The sequence below is a fragment of the Heterodontus francisci genome, chromosome 13 (genome assembly GCF_036365525.1).
Source record: "Heterodontus francisci isolate sHetFra1 chromosome 13, sHetFra1.hap1, whole genome shotgun sequence".
NCBI classification, from domain to species: Eukaryota; Metazoa; Chordata; class Chondrichthyes; order Heterodontiformes; family Heterodontidae; genus Heterodontus; species Heterodontus francisci.
In genome coordinates, this window is record NC_090383.1 from 42,020,311 (window position 1) to 42,038,190 (window position 17,880).

Sequence of the window (17,880 nt, forward strand, 5' to 3'; positions counted from 1 at the left end):
ACATAGAAACAGGAGCAGACCATTCAACCCTCCAAGCCTATTCCACCATTCAGTTGGACTTTGGCTGATCTATGTCTTAACACTACCTGTCCATCTTGATTTTGAAGCCCTTAATACCCTGAAATCTATCCATCTTAGTTTGGAAATTCTCCTTGACCTAGCCACGGCAGCTTTTTGGGGGAGAGAATTTTGAATGTCATCTATGCCTTATATGAAGAAGTATTTCCTGGCATCACCCCTGAATGGCCTAGTTCTAATTAGAAGGCCATACCCCCTTGTTCTGGACTCTCCCACCAGAGAAAGTAGTGTCTATCTACCTTATCAAATCCTTTAATGAACTTAGAAGCAGGAGTAGGTCATTTAATCCCTTGAGCCTGTTTTGCGCCATTTAGTGAAATCAGAGCTGAAAGGTATCCTACCTCTATTCTTAGCTCCATATCCCTTCATGCCCTAAAATCTATTAATCTCAGGTATAAAATTATTAATTTAACTAGAGTCTACTGCTTTTTGTAGGAGAGTTCCACCCTATGTGTGAAGAAATGACTTCTCTCCTGAATGGCCTGGCTCTGATTTTAAGGTTATGCTCCCTTGACTTTCAGACTTGCTCACCAGTGAAAAAAAGTTACTGTCTTTCTACCTGATCAATTCCTCCTTTTAAAACCTCAATCAAAACATTCCTTTACCATCATTATTCCAGAGAATACAAGTTCACGTTGCCCTGGTAATTCTTGTGAATCTGTGCTGTACTCCTCCCAAGGCATCATGGCTAAGATGCAATATCCAGAACTGTACATAGTACTTGGATGTGGATTAACTAGGGCTTAGCTTAGTTGTAAGCAAAGGTTCCTCATCTATATATTCGAGTCATCTAAATTTAAAGACTAACATTCTATTAGCCTTTTTTATTTATTTTTTGTACCGTCCTTAACAAGGATGATACCAGAAATATGAGGTTTTGCCCATCAGGAAATATTGAACAGGCTGGGTCTCTTTTTCGCTTGAAAAGAGAAGACTGAGGGGTGACAAATAGAGCTCTTTAAAATTATGAAAGGTTTTGGACACAGCATTTTCACATATGGGAAAGAGCAATAGCTCTTAGCACAGCCATCAGTAGTCACCAAGAAATCAAGTAGGGAATTTGGAGCAAACTTTTCTACCCAGAGATTGTGGAACTCACTACTACAGGGAGTAGTTGAGGCCAATAGTATAAATGCATTTAAGGGGAAGCTACATAAGCATATGAGGGAAAAGGGAATAGAGGGTTCTGCTGATAGTTAGATGAGGAAGGATGAGAGGAGGCTTGATTGGAGCATAAAGACTGGCATGGTCTGAATGACCTGTTTCTATGCTATATATTCTATGGTAAATGATCACAACATTTTAGTGATCAGTGTACATGGACCCCAAATCTTTTTGGACCTCCACTGTTCCTAGCTTCTCACTGTTTAAGCATCTCAATTAGGTCACTGCTTAGTCTTCTCTAGTCAAAGGAATAAAGCCTCGTCTTTCAAAATGTTCCTTAAACTTTAACGCTTTCAGCCTCTGTATCATTCCGGTGAATCTACACTGCACCCCTGACTTGCATTTACTGTAAGAAGTAAGGCTTCCCTGCTTTTCTTAGTGTTTCTGACTGAAGCTTGCTGCAGACAACACTGTCTGCCCACCAAGAGGGAAAAAGCCAAAGATCTAAATTTTGTCACCTTCCTCAGCTCTCTGTGTCATAGACTTCCTTGTCAAGCTACCACCTGGAATGCGAAGCCTATGGAATGGTAAGTAGGCCAGGGCATTGGAATTTTGCAGTTGGAGCCATGTTCTTGATTGGATTTCCTATATTGTTGTCTTGAACGTATGTGATTAGTGTAAATATATTAGTGTGACTATCGCAGGTGTGATGCAATTGGCTGTGGTTGCTACAGGAGACGTTGGGTTAGCTGAAATTCTAATGGGCTTTGTTCAGGTCTGAACTGTTAAACAACTCCAACAATTTTCCAACCATCTGCAGTAAGTTAAATTATTAATATTAATTACAAGGCTGTTGAAAAAGGGTGGATTTTCTTCAAACCCTCTTGCTTATTATGACAGGCCTACATTGAATCTGAGGTGCAGGAAGCTGCCTGGCGAGAGGTTTTACAGTAGCCTTTGACCATATCTTGATTTCACTTATTTGAACCGGAGTTATGCCACTGTGGTGAGGTGGTGCTCCATGGAACTTGGGCACCTATTTAAATGAAAGTACTTGAATTTCAATTTAACTTTTAAAAAAAAAAGTACTTCATTACTCTTCTACGAAAGTTGAATCAGCAACATAAATTTAAGTCTTTAAGTCTTACAGTAAACTGATTTGTAATTTAGTCTGACTTGTATGAACTTCAGCATGGTGGTTTTTGCTTTCATTTGAGTGATCACGAGGGTACAGTGGGCAATATACAATACACAAAGGGTAACTAGTCCTGAGGCACATTAACCTATCATTCCAGGCACAAGGTTTCTAAGTTTTGAATTATGGGAGATCCGCCCATGGAAACTTCAAGGAGAGTATGAATAAAGTGTTTTGGAAGAAACCTGAACAAACCTGAAATCTTACAAACAGGGCAACTAGGGTGGACAATAAATAATACTGTGCCAGTGCCAACCACATCCCAAGAATCAAGAAAATAAATCAATTTTAGTTTAATAACTGTTAATAAAGAACAAAGAACAGTACAGCACAGGAACAGGCCATTCGGCCCTCCAAGCCTGCGCCGATCTTGATGTCTGTCGAAACTAAAACCTTCTGCACTTCCGGGGACCGTATCCCTCTATTCCCATCCTATTCATGTATTTGTCAAGATGCCTCTTAAACGTCGCTATCGTACCTGCTTCCACCACCTCCCCCGGCAGCAAGTTCCAGGCACTCACCACCCTCTGTGTAAAGAACTTGCCTCGCACATCCCCTCTAAACTTTGCCCCTTGCACCTTAAACCTATGTCCCCTAGTAACTGACTCTTCCACCCTGGGAAAAAGCTTCTGACAATCCACTCTGTCCATGCCACTCATACCTTTGTTAAACTCTATCATGTCACCCCTCCACCTCCGTCGTTCCAGTGAAAACAATCCGAGTTTATCCAACCTCTCCTTATAGCTAATGCCCTCCAGACCAGGCAACATCCTGGTAAAGCTCTTCTGTACCCTCTCCAAAGCCTCCACATCCTTCTGGTAGTGTGGTGACCAGAACTGTACGCAATATTGGTTCTGTACAGATGCAGCATGACTTGCCAATTTTTATACACTATGCCCTGACAGATGAAGGCAAGCATGCCAATTGCCTTCTTGACTACCTTATCCACCTGCGTTGCCACTTTCAATGACCTGTGGACCTGCACGCCTAGAATTCTCTGCCTGTCAATACTGCTCAGGGTTCTGCCATTTACTGTATACTTCCCACCTGTATTAGATCTTCCAAAATGCATTACCTCACATTTGTCCGGATTAAACTCCATCTGCCATTTCTCCACCCAAGTCTCCCATCTATATCCTCTGACAATCCACTATCCACAACTCCACCAACCTTTGTGTCGTCCGCAAGCTTACTAATCAGACCAGCTACATTTTCCTCCAAATCGTTTATATATACTACAAAGAGCAAAGGTCCCAGCACTGATCTCTGCGGAACACCACTAGTCACATCCCTCCATTCTGAAAAGCACCCTTCCACTGCTACCCTCTGTCTTCTATGACCGAGCCAGTTCTGTATCCATCTTGCCAGCTCACCTCTGATCCCGTGTGACTTCACCTTTTGTACCAGTCTGCTATGAGGGACCTTGTTAAAGGCTTTACTGAAGTCCATATAGACAACATCCACTGCCCTTCCTTCATCAATCATCTTCGTCACTTCCTCAAAAAACTCAATCAGGTTAGTGAGACACAACCTCCCCTTGACAAAACCATGCTGACTTTCGCTAATAAGTTCATTTGTTTCCAAATGGGAGTAAATCCAGTCCCGAAAAATCCTCCCCAATAATTTCCCTAACACTGACGTAAGGCTCAGCCTATAATTTCCTGGATTATCCTTGCTACTCTTCTTAAACAAAGGAACAACATTGGCTAATCTCCAGTTCTCTGGGACCTCACCTGTAGCCAATGAGGTTACAAATATTTCTGTCAAGGCCCCAGCAATTTCTTCCCTTGCCTCCCTCAGTATTTTGGGGTAGATCCCATCAGGCCCTGGGGACTTATCTATCTTAATGCTTTGCAAGATGCCCACACCTCCACCTTTTTGATAACGACATGACCCAGACTGTCTACACTCCCTTCCCTAGACTCCACCAAGTCCTTCTCTTTAGTGAATACTGATGCAAAGTACTCATTTAGTACCTCGCCCATTTCCTCTGGCTCCACACATAGATTCCCTCCTCTGTCCTTGAGTGGGCCAACCCTTTCCCTGGCTACCCTATTGCTCTTTATATACGTATAAAAAGCCTTGGGATTCTCCTTAATCCTGTTTGCCAATGACTTTTCATGATCCCTTTTAGCCCTCCTGACTCCTTGCTTAAGTTCCTTCCTACTTTCTTTATATTCCTCAAGGGCTTTGTCCGTTCCCAGCCTTCGAGCCCTTACGAATGCTTCCTTTTTCTTTTTGACGAGGCTCACAATATCCCTCGTTATCCAAGGTTTCCGAAACTTGCCAAACTTTATCCATCTTCCTCACAGGAACATGCTGGTCCTGGATTCTAATCAACTGACGTTTGAAAGACTCCCACATGTCAGATGTTGATTTACCCTCAAACAGTCGCCCCCAATCTAAATTCTTCAGTTCCTGCCTAATATTGTTATAATTAGCCTTCCCCCAATTTAGCACGTTCACCCGAGGACTACTCTTTTCCTTATCCACAGGTAGCTTAAAACTTACGGAATTATGGTCACTGTTCCCGAAATGCTTCCCTACTGAGACTTCGACCACTTGGCCGGGCTCATTCCCCAATACCAGGTCCAGTACGGCCCCTTCCCTATTTGGACTATCTACATATTGTTTCAAGAAGTTCTCATGAATGCTCCTTACAAATTCTGCCCCATCCAAGCCCCTAGCACTAGGTGAGTCCCAGTCAAGATAGGGGAAGTTAAAATCACCCACCACTACAACCCTGTTACTTTTACATCTTTCCAAAATCTGTCTACATATCTGCTCCTCTACCTCCCGCTGGCTGTTGGTAAGCCTGTAGTAAACCCCCAACATCGTGACCGCACCCTTCCTATTCCTGAGCTCCACCCATATTGCCTCACTGCATGATCCCTCCGAGGTGTCCTCCCGCAGTACATCTGTGATATTCTCCTTAACCAGTAATGCACCTCCCCGACCCCTTTTACATCCCCCTCTATCCCACCTGAAGCTTCTAAATCCCGGAACATTTAGCTGCCAATCCTGTCCTTCCCTCAACCAAGTCTCTGTAATAGCAACAACATCATAGTTCCAAGTACTAATCCAAGCTCTAAGTTCATCTGCCTTACCTGTTATACTTCTCGCATTGAAAAACAAATGCACTTTAGACCACCAGTCCCGCTGTGCTCAGCAACATCTCCTTGCCTGCTCTTCCTCTCAGTCTTACTGGCCTTATTTACTAGTTTCCCCCTCAGTTTTTTCACCTGCTGTTCTATGCTCTGGTTCCCGCCCCCCTGCCACACTAGTTTAAACCCTCCCGAGTGACGCTAGCAAACCTCGCAGCCAGGATATTTGTGCCCCTCCAGTTTAGATGCAACCCATCCTTCTTGTACAGGTCCCACCTGTCCCAATGATCCAGATATCTGAAACCCTCCCTTCTACACCAGCTGTTCAGCAGCGTGTTTAGCTGCACTATCTTCCATTTTCTAGCCTCACTGGCACGTGGCACAGGGAGTAATCCCGAGATTACAACCCTGGAGGTCCTGTCTTTTAACTTTTTACCTAACTGCCTGAACTCTCCCTGCAGGACCTCGTCGCTCTTCCTGCCTATGTCGTTAGTACCGATGTGTACCACAACCTCTGGCTGTTCACCCTCCCCCTTCAGAATGCCCCCTATCCATTCAGAGACATCCTTGACCCTGGCACCAGGGAGGCAACATACCATCCTGGAGTCTCTTTCATGTCCACAGAAATGCCTATCTCTGCCCCTGACTATAGAGTCCCCTATAACTATTGCTCTTCTGCGCTTTGTCCCTTTGTTCATGTGCTTTGTTAATGTGCAGAATAACAGTTAGCCTGTTGAGTTAATATAATTCAAGAACCATTAGGATCTCCATAATTACTCATGAAGATGTAATAAATCATTTTGCTTAAAAATGTTTTGGCTGTTGAAACCTAACTTGTTTTTCCTCCTTGAGCATCGTGCTTGAATTGGTAGATCTGTGAGTCAGTCCACCATGCAACTGTACCAACATTTAAATGTTTTTAATTTCGGAAAAAGGAAATGAGCCTGTGGCAGCTGGTTAGTCCAGAATTGAATGTAGAAGTTTACATTTTGAAATTGGGACAGTGCTTGCTTGATGGAGATGATTTGCATCTATTTCTTTTGCTCCTTTTTTTAACCTGCTCAATTTGTAGCTTTTATTGGAAATCTGCAGTGTTTTTCCCTAATGGTTAAACCAATTAATTTTGTTTTATCCTCCTTTCTCCCTGCCTCCTCTCATAGGCCATGGTGGGAATCTTACAAGGAAAAGGGTGTGGAGAGGAAGAAAGAACACCATTACATGATCTGAAACCTTTTCGAATTCTCATTAGTCTTCTGGACAAGCCAGAACTAGGTACAGTATTATGGACATAAATACCATCTGCAGTTGGGGGAGAGTGGGGGCACGAAAGCAAGAGATCAGGGCTGGGAGTGGTGATGGGGCACAGTGAGGTGGGGAGAGTTTGCAATTAGCAGAGTGGAGGTCAAAGAATTCCTGCTCTACCTTGCCAAGAAGGAGAGCTGATAGCTCCTGCCTCCCTAGTAAACTAGCACAGCAACAGTTAAAGTTAAATTAGGCTCCCAATTGTGCTGTGGGAAGCCTGATTTAAATATGTTCATGAAGTGCTCCACCTCTCCACAGGACACGAGCACAACACGAAACAACAGCAACATGTGCATGAATGCCAGTTTGGAGACACGTTCCCCTCCCCACCCTCTCCTGCCTGTTGTGGGGGTGGGTGGAGGTCCTATTAATGCCACTCTTCCTGTGTCTGACTTTTCAGGTAAAACATTATTTTGGACAACTAGAATCATAGAAACTTGCAGCACAGAAGGAAGCCATTTGGACTGACTTGTCTGTGTTGACTTTTTGAAAGAGCAGTTGTGCTTGGCCCACATCCCCACTGTTTGTCCATAACCCTGCAAGTCCTTTATCCTCAAGTACCTGTATAAACCTTTTAAAATTTTTATGGAATCAGCTTCCACCGCCTTTTCAGGTGGAGCACTGCAGATCCCGACAACTCTGAGTGAAAGCATTTTTTCTCATCTCCCCTCTTTTGCCAATGATTTTAAATTTATGACTTGTAGTTATTAATCCATTCACCAGAGGAATAACTGTTCTCTATCTACTCTATCAAAATCTCTCATCATCTTGAAAACTTGTATTCGGTCACCCTTTAACCTTCTCTGTTCCAAGGAGAACAGTCTCGGCTTTTTTTGTACTGATTTATTTCTAATCCAGTTTGATAAGACAGCTGTGCATTTCTTGATCAACAATTATTGTGTTATTGTGCACAAGTGGCTGATCGACCAAAAACTGTGAAATCTCGCAACTATAAAAAGCAGTTTGTGTTGCTTTTCAATGCAGCATCATAAACTCATATTTAAGCTGTTGAAACAATTGAATATGTTGCTGTCAGTTTGCAGCACACTTTTGTAAATGTCTACCACTGTTCCTGTGCACCATCTTTCTCAAATCTGAGGCATTGGACTTCTACCCAGCATGAGGTCACTCCATAGTTGCCTCACAGCGACTGACACCACTGACCACCTCTAGGCGCTTACCCATTGTCTCTCGAGACAAGGAGGCCAAAGAAAGAAAGAAAGAATCTAATCAGTATTCTCTTTTTTTTTCTACTTCTGCGTTCCTTACAAGTGATCTGTGATCCCAAACTGTTATTAATACTGCTTTGTAATGAGTTATTGAATAATGTGCAAGAACAACCTGAAGTGTTTTGCCTACACTTGGTCCCCTCTCTTTGTTTATCAAACTGCTTTATGTCAGCTCGGTGCTTCTTTAACAATACGCCAAGAACAGGAATTCAGTACAGTGAATCATAATTGCAAACCCACACCCGACTCTATATGGTGATGTGTTGCGTTCACGTAATCTTCTGTTGCATTGCATTGGTTAGGAGCATGTCAGGCTGCTTTCTTCTATTGATTCCACAGTGCCTGCTATTCTACAACTGCTAATGCTGCAGTAAACTATTTGTTGGACTGAAGTTGTCTTCTACTATGTACTTGTCATATTTGGTTCAGAGAATTTAGAGTCGATTCTGTCATTCTAGGGCCAGCAATCTTGGAAGATGTACTTATAGAAGTTTTCAGAACATTGCATTCACAGTGTAAAGCTGAATTGAATTTGAAAACGCAACCTTCCTACAGCAAAGACCACACTCAGTTAAGCAGGTATATTAGCTTAATTCAGTTGCTTACAATCTAAAGAGAGAGAGCTGTAACTATTTCTAATTTGCATTGTCGTGCAACTCTGTGTACTAAAGTTGCACTGTGCAACATAATGTTTACGTTTTTGCCTGTTGGAAATGATAATTTGATATGCTTCATTGCACACCTTCAGAAAATGTTCCGTGATATTGAATGCAACAAAATAATTACACCTGCTGTCTTGCAACATGCATGTTTTTTTAAATGTAACAGTATACAGAATAATCATAACCATTCACATCTAGTTCTCTCACCTGACTTTTCATCTAGCCAGTAGGAACAGCTCCTGGACTGGCAGCTAGTTAAACTAGTGCAAACAGATGTAAACGGGTATGATATAGTCGAGATTACGGAGACATGGCTGCAGGTTGACCAAGGATGGGAAATGAACATCCAGGAGTATTCAGTATTTAGGAACGACAGACAAAAAGTAAAAGGTGGTGGAGTTGCATTGCTGGTTAAAGAGGAAATTAACACAATAGTGAGGAAGGATATTAGCTGTGACGATGTGGAATCTGTATGGGAAGAGCTGAGAAATACTAAGGGGCAAAAGACGTTAGTGGGGGTTGTATATAGACCCCCAAACTGTAGTGGTGATGTTGGGAATGGCATTAAACAGGAAATTAGAGACACATGCGATAAAAGAACATCTGTAATTATGGGTGAGTTTAATCTGCATATAGATTGGGCAAATCAAATTAGTTACAATACCTTAGAGGAGGAATTCTTGGAGTGTATACGGGATGGTTTTCTGGACCAATACGTTGAGGAACCAACTACAGAACAGACCATCCAGGACTGGGTATTGTGTCATGGGAGAGGAATAATTGACAGTCTAGTTGTGCGAAACCCCTTGTGGATGAGCGACCATAATGTGATAGAATTCTTCATCAAGATGGAGAGTGACGTAGTTGATTGAGAGACTAGGGTCCTGAATCTTAATAAAGGAAACTATGAAGGTATGAGGCGCGAGTTGACTATGATGGATTGGGAAACGTTACTTACAGGGATGACGGTGGATAGGCAATGGCAAACATTCAAAGAGCGCATGGATGAACTGCAACAATTGTTTATTCCTGTCTGGCACAAAAGTAAAAGTAGGGCGGCACAGTGGCACAGTGGTTAGCACTGCAGCCTCACAGCTCCAGGGACCCGGGTTCGATTCTGGGTACTGCCTGTGTGGAGTTTGCAAGTTCTCCCTGTGTCTGCGTGGGTTTTCTCCGGGTGCTCCGGTTTCCTCCCACAAGCCAAAAGACTTGCAGGTTGATAGGTAAATTGGCCATTATAAATTGTCACTAGTATAGGTAGGTGGTAGGGAAATATAGGGACAGGTGAGGATGTTTGGTAGGAATATGGTAGTGTGGGATTAGTATAAATGGGTGGTTGATGGTTGGCACAGACTCGGTGGGCCGAAGGGCCTGTTTCAGTGCTGTATCTCTAATCTAATCTAAAACGGGAAAGGTAGACAAACCATAGCTTACAAGGGAAATTAGAGATCGCATTAGATCCAAGGAAGAGGCATACAAATTTGTCAGAAAAAACAACAGACCTGAGGATTGGGAGCAGTTTAGAATTCAACAAAGGAGGACCAAGGGATTGATTAAGAAGGGGGAAATAGAGTATGAGAGCAAGCTTGCAGGGAACATAAAAACTGACTGTAAAAGTTTCTATTGGTATGTGAAGAGAAAAAGATTGGTGAAGACAAATGTAGGTCCCTTACAGTCAGAAACAGGGGAATTTATTATGGGGAACAAAGAAATGGCTGACCAACTTCATGCATACTTTGGTTCTGTCTTCATACGTCAGTCCCGCCATCCCAGGAATCAGTCTGGTAAACCTTCACTGCACTCCCTCTATAGCAAGAACATCCTTCCTCAGATAAGGAGACCAAAACTGCACACGATATTCCAGGTGTGGCCTCACCAAGTCCCTGTATAATTGCAGCAAGACAACCCTGCTCCTGTACTCGAATCCTCTCGCTATGAAGGCCAACATATCATTTGCCTTTTTTACCGCCTGTTGCACCTGCATGCTTACCTTCACCAACTTGTGTACGAGAACACCCAGGTCTCGTTGCATATTCCCCTCTCTCAGTTTATAGCTATTCCGATAATCTGCCTTCCTGTTTTTGCTACCAAAGTGGATAACCTCACATTTATCCACTCACTCAACTTGTCCAAATCACCCTGAAGCCTCTCTGCATCATCCTCACAACTCACCCGCCCACCCAGTTTTGTGTCATCTGCAAATTTGGAGTTATTACATTTAGTAAACCTTTCAGTACTGAGATGAGGAAAAATTACTTCACCCAGAGAGTGGTGAGCCTGTGGAATTCACTACCACAGAAAGCAGTTGAGGCCAAAACATTGGATGTTTTCAAGAAGGAGTCAGATATAGCTCTTGGGGCGAAAGGGATGAAAGGATATGGGGGGAAAGGGGGAACAGGTTACTGAGTTGGATGATCAGCCATGATCATAATGAATGGCGGGGCAGGTTTGAAGGGCCGAATGGCCTGCTCCTATTTTCTATGTTTCTTTGTTTCTAACACAGAGGAGGCCATTTGACCCATTGTGTTTGTGCTCACTCTCTGTAAGAGCTGTTAATATCTGATAAGTTCTGTTGATGATGTTAAATACCTCGTAGTTGAAGGTAATAGGGTGAACAGGTGTTGGGTGTTGATTAGTTAATTGTACAATATATGTCTATATAAAGAACCAGCCAGCATTGGCAGGAGTGTGTGAGGAGTGGAGTAGTATGTTCTGTGGCAGTCTCCACTAAAGTATCCAAGTCTCTGTGTCTTCTTCACAAATAGACTTGGAGGTGACTCTGACATTAGTAGCAGAGGATGGTTGCCTGAAAGTGAAGATTGGAGACGAAGATTTATTTTCAGACAGGAGATTAGAATTGGAGTTTTTTTTTTGAAGGTTGTAATTGGAGTTTTTTTTGGAAGAAAGATGACTGAAACCAGGTGTAAGGTCATAGAGTCGTACAGCATAGAAACAGGCCCTTCGGCCCACCGCATCAATGCTGACCATAATGCCTATCTATACTAATCCCACCTGCTTTCATGAGTTCCATATCCCTCTGTGCCTTGCTCATTCAAGTACCTGTCCAGATGCCTCTTAAGTGTTGCTATTGCTCCTGCCTCCACCACCTCCTCGGGCAGCTCATTCCAGATGCCCACTATTCTTTGTGTGAAACAATTACCCCTTTGATCCCCTTTAAACCTCCTCCCTCTCACCTTAAATCTATGCCCTCTAGTTTTAGTCACCCCTACCATGGGAAACAGGCTCTGGCTATCTACCCTATCTATGCCTCTCATAATGGAACATAGAACATAGAACAGTACAGCACAGTACAGGCCCTTCGGCCCACGATGTTGTGCCGAACCTTTAACCTACTCGAAGATCAAACTACCTACATACCCTTCATTCTACTATCATCCATGTACCTATCCAAGAGTCGCTTAAATGTCCCTAATGTATCTGCTTCTACTAGCACTGCTGGCAGTGTATTCCACGCACCCACCACTCTCTGTGTAAAGAACCTACCTCTGACATCTCCCCAAAACCTTCCTCCAATCATCTTAAAACTATGCCCCCTGGTGATAGCCCTTTCCGCCCTGGGAAAAAGTCTCTGGCTATCCACTCTATGCCTCTCATCATCTTGTACCCCTCTATCAAGTCACCTCTCATCCTTCTTCGTTCCAATGAGATAGGTCCTAGCTCCCTCAACCTTTCTTCGTAAGACATGCCCTCCAGTCCAGGCAGCATCCTGGTATATCTCCTCTGCACCCTCTCGAAAGCTTCCACATCTTTCCTATAACGAGGCGACCAGAACTGAACACAACATTCCAAGTGTGGTCTAACCAGGGCTTTATAGAGCTGCAGCATAACCTCGCGGCTCTTAAACTCAATCCCCCTGTTAATGAAAGCCATCACCCCATACGCCTTCTTAATAACCCTATCAACTTGGGTGGCAACTTTGAGCGATCTATGGACATGGACCCCAAGATCCCTCTGTTCCTCCACACTGCCAAGAATCCCGTCTTTAAGCCTGTATTCTGCATTCAAATTCGACCTTGCAAAATGAATCACTTCACACTTTTCCAGGTTGACCTCCATCTGCCACTTCTCAGCCCAGCTCTGCATCCTGTCAATGTCCCGTTGCAACCTACAACAGCCTTCCACACTATCCACAACTCCAGCAACCTTCGTGTCATCGGAAAACTTGCTAACCCAGCCTTTCACTTCCTCATCCAAGTCATTTATAAAAATCACAAAGAGCAGAGGTCCCAGAACAGATCCCTGCGGAACACCACTGGTCACCGAGCTCCAGGCTGAATACTTTCCATCTACTACCACCCTCTGTCTTTTTTGGGCCAGCCAATTCTGTATCCAGACAGCCAAATTTCCCTGTATCCCATGCCTCCTTACTTTCTGAATGAGCCTACCATGGGGAACCTTATCAAACGCCTTGCTAAAATCCATATACACCACATCCACTGCTCTTCCTTCATCAATGTGTTTTGTCACATCCTCAAAGAATTCAATAAGGCTTGTGAGGCATGACCTGCCCCTCAGAAAGCCATGCTGACTGTCTCTAAACAAACCATGCTTTTCCAAATAATTATAGATCCCGTCTCTCAGAATCCTCTCCAATAATTTGTCCACTTCCGACGTAAAACTGACTGGTCTGTAATTCCCAGGGTTATCCCTATTCCCTTTCTTGAACAAGGGAATAACATTTGCCACTCTCCAATCATCTGGTACTACTCCCGTGGACAGTGAGGACGCAAAGATCATCGCCAAAAGCGCGGCAATCTCTTCCCTCGCTTCCCGTAATATCCTTGGGTATATCCCATCTGGCCCCGGGGACTTATCTGTCCTCATGTCTTTCAAAATTTCCAGCACATCCTCTCTCTTAACATCAACCTGTTCGAGCATATCAGCCTGTTTCACGCTGTCCTCACAAACGACCAGGTCCCTCTCACTGGTGAATACTGAAGCAAAGTATTCATTTAGGACCTCCCCTACCTCCTCCGACTCCAGGCATAACTTCCCTCCACTATCCCTGATTGGCCCTACCCTCACTCTGGCCATCCTCTTGTTCCTCACATAAGTGTAGAACGCCTTGGGATTTTCCTTAATCCTACCCGCCAAGACTTTTTCATGTCCCCTTCTAGCACTCCTAAGTCCATTCTTCAGTTCCTTTCTGGCTACCTTGTAACGCTCTAGAGCCCTGTCTGATCCTTGCTTCCTCAACCTTAAGAAAGCTTCCTTCTTCCTCTTGACTAGCTGTTCCACATCTTTTGTCATCCAAGGTTCCTTCACCCTACCATCCCTTCCTTGCCTCATCGGGACAAACCTATCCAGCAGTCGCAGCAAGTGCTCCCGAAACAACCTCCACATTTCTGTTGTGCATTTCCCTGAGAACATCTGTTCCCAATTTATGCTCCCCAGTTCCTGCAATTGTAATTCTCCCTCCCCCAATTAAATATTTTCCCATCCCGTCTGCTCCTGTCCCTCTCAATGACTATAGTAAAGGTCAGGGAGTTGTGATCACTATCACCGAAATGCTCTCCCACCGAGAGATCTGCCACCTGGCCTGGTTCGTTGCCAAGCACCAAATCCAACATAGCCTCCCCTTTAGTCGGCCTATCTACATATTGAGTCAGGAAACCTTCCTGGACACACCTGACAAAAACTGCTCCATCCAAACTATTTGCACTAAGGAGGTTCTAATCAATATTAGGGAGATTGAAGTCACCCATGACCACAACCCTGTTCCTTCTGCACCTTTCCAAAATCTGCCTCCCAATCTGTTCCTCCATGTCTCTGTTGCTATTGGGGGGTCTATAGAAAACTCCCAATAAAGTGACTGCTCCTTTCCGGTTTCTGACTTCCACCCATAATGACTCAGTAGACAAACCCTCCTCGACGACCTCCCTTTCTGCAGCTGTGATACTATCCCTGATTAGCAATGCCACTCCACCATCTCTTTTACCTCCCTCCCTATTCCTTTTGAAACATCTAAACCCCGGAACATCCAACATCCATTCCTGCCCCTGTGATATCCAAGTCTCCGTAATGGCCACGACATCGTAGCTCCACGTACTGATCCATGCTCGAAGTTCATCACCCTTATTCCTGACACTTCTTGCGTTAAAATAGACACACTTCAACCCATCATACTGGCTGCAACATTGCCCTGTCAACTGTCTAACCTTCCTCACAGACTCTCTGCACTCTGTATCTGCCTGTTCAACAGCTACCCCATCCACTGATCCGTAGCTCCGGGTCCCATCCCCCCGCCAAACTAGTTTAAACCCTCCCATACCTCTATCATGTCCCCTCTCAGCCTCCTTCACTCCACGGATAACAGACCCAGCCTATCCAGTGTCTTTTTATAAGTCAAGCCCTCCAAACCAGGCAACATCCTTGTGAATCTTTTCTGCACCCTCTCCAGCTAAATCACATCTTTCCTGCAGTGCAGCGACCAGAACTGCACACAGTACTCCAAATGCGGCCTAACCAACGTTATGTACAACTGTAACATGACGTCCCAACTCTTGTACTCAATGCCCTGGCCGATGAAGGCAAGCATGCCATACGCCTTCTTCACCACCCTGTCTACCTGTGTTGCCACTTTCAGGGAACTATGTACTTGCACCCAAGGTCTCTCTGCTCAAGAACATGCCCCAGGGCCGTGCCATTCACTTTATATGTCCTGCCCTGGTTTAACTTCTCAAAATGCATTACTTCACACTTGTCTGCGTTAAATTCCATTTACCAATCCTTTGCCCACTTACCCAGTTGATCTATATCCTGTTGTAACCTTAAACAACCTTCTTCACTGTCCACTATACCACCAATTTTGGTGTCATCTGCAAACTTACTAATCATGCCCCCTACATTCACATCCAAGTCATTAATATATATGACAAACAACAGAGGGCCCAGCACCGATCCCTGCGGCACATCACTGGTCACCGGCCTCCAATCTGAAAAACAACCCTCCACTACCACCCTCTGCCTCCTATCACCAAGCCAATTTTGTATCCAATTTGCTAGCTCACCCTGGATCCATGGAGGTGGCGGGATATGGTTTTCCACCGCTATTCTGTGAAGCTGAACCTGAAGATCTATGGAAAAATGAAGTTGATCTATGGACATGGGTTAGATCTTTAATGAAGAGGAAGCAAGGAATAGCCCTTGCACTTACTCTTCCCGCCAGAAGCAAAATCAGGTACAAAGTGTTCTCTGAGCTAGAGGCCCTTCATTTGGACGATGAGGAAGGTTTGGACAATCTCTTAAAATTTATGGATAAAATTTATGTGATAGATGAATTATTGAAAGCCTGTGAGGCATGGTCGGACTTTGATAAATTTAGAAAAATGGATGGTTCTTGCATGGAAGAATATATCCTGGAGTTTAACTAAGGCGCAGTGGTTAGCACCACAGCCTCACAGCTCCAGCGACCCACATTCAGTTCTGGTTACTGCCTGTGCGGAGTTTGCACGTTCTCCCTGTGACCGCGTGGGTTTCCTCTTGGTGCTCCAGTTTCCTCCCAAATGCCTAAGACTTGCGGGTTGATAGGTAAATTGGCCATTGTAAATATTGCCCCCAGTGTAGGTAGGTGGTAGGAGAATTGAGGGAAGGTGGGGATGTGAGAGGGAAAATGGGATTAATGTAGGATTAGTGTAAATGGGTGGTTGATGGTCAGTGTGGACTCGGTGGGCCGAAGGGCCTGTTTCGGTGCTGTATCTCTCTGTGACTCTGACTCTAAGATTGCAGCGACTCTGCTCAGAAATTCCTAAAATCAGTATTTGCCTTCAAGTTGTTGGATTGTGCTAGGATATCAACTATGGATACGATCTTGGCTTTAACCGGAGTTAGATTCAAAGGACATGTGCTTTTTGATCAGATGTCTGAAGCCTTAAAAAAAAATTTTGGGAAAACATTCCTGTCCAGCCGCTTTCATGGCGCATATAGGCTTTGCAGCAGTGACACCAAAGATGGAGGATACAATGCAAGTAGCATTTGAGGCTGTTCAAATATGGGGCCGAGATGTCAGTATGAAAGAAGAATCGCTGACAAAAAAATGAGGATAGGGACCCTTTTGGCAGCGAAAACAGACAGCAGGAATTGGGCAAAAGAATGAACCCTGGAATAACCAAGGGGTGGTCAACAGGTGTTTCAGATGTCACTCAAAGTATCATTATCATAGAATCTTACAGCACAGGAGTAGGCCATTCAGCCAATTGTGCCTCTGCTGGCTCTTTCTAAGAGCATCCAGTTTGTCCCACTTCACCTCACCTTAGTCTGTAGCCCAGCAAGCTCAGTGCCTCCCAGGTGTAATGGTCGACATTTGTGTGTTAAAACGCATTTATTTGGAAGGGAAGGAGGAATTCAAGAAAATTACAATCACCAGGGAAGTGGTACTGAACAAAGTTGGGCGGCACAGTGGTGCAGTGGCTCGCACCGCAGCCTCACAGCTCCAGCAACCTGGGTTCGATTCTGGGTACTGCCTGTGGAGTTTGCAAGTTCTCCCTGTGACCGTGTGGGTTTCTGGTGGGTGCTCCGGTTTCCTCCCACAACCAAAGACTTGCAGGTTGATCGGTAAATTGGCCATTGTAAATTGCCCCAAGTGTAGGTAGGTGGTAGGAGAATTGTAGGGATGTGGTAGGGAATATGGGATTCATGTAGAATTAGTATAAATGGGTGGTTGATGGTTGGCACAGACTCGGTGGGCCGAAGGGCCTGTTTCAGTGCTGTATCTTTTAGTTTAGAGATACAGCACTGAAACAGGCCCTTCGGCCCACCGAGTCTGTGCCGACCATCAATCACCCATTTATACTAATCCTACACTAATCCCATATTCCTACCACATCCCCACCTGTCCCTATTTTTCCCTACCACCTACCTATACTAGGGGCAATTGCTAATGGCCAATTTACCTATCAACCTGCAAGTCTTTGGCTTGTGGGAGGAAACCGGAGCACCCGGAGGAAACCCACGCAGACACAGGGAGAACTTGCAAACTCCACACAGGCAGTACCCAGAATTGAATCTCTAAATAAAAATAAAAAGAGATTTACTAGAATGGTTCCAGGGATGAGGAATTAATATTATGTGAATAGACAGGAGAAGCTGGGGTTGTTCTCCTGAAAGCAGAGAGGACTAAGTTCTGAAGAAGGGTCACTGACCTGAAACGTTAACTCTGCTTCTTTCTCCACAGATGCTGCCAGACC

At 44.4% G+C, this 17,880-nt stretch overlaps 1 protein-coding gene across 14 annotated transcripts in view; it reads left to right on the plus strand.

The window, feature by feature from the left end:
- dop1a (DOP1 leucine zipper like protein A) overlaps positions 1–17,880 on the plus strand; it is a 555,441-nt gene that overhangs the window by 177,332 nt on the left and 360,229 nt on the right. For all 14 annotated transcript variants that reach the window (XM_068044706.1, XM_068044708.1, XM_068044707.1 and 11 more), the window contains 2 exons: positions 6,642–6,753; positions 8,471–8,591. In XM_068044706.1, coding sequence (XP_067900807.1) covers positions 6,642–6,753; positions 8,471–8,591 — 233 coding nt within the window. The remainder of the gene's footprint in view (positions 1–6,641; positions 6,754–8,470; positions 8,592–17,880) is intronic.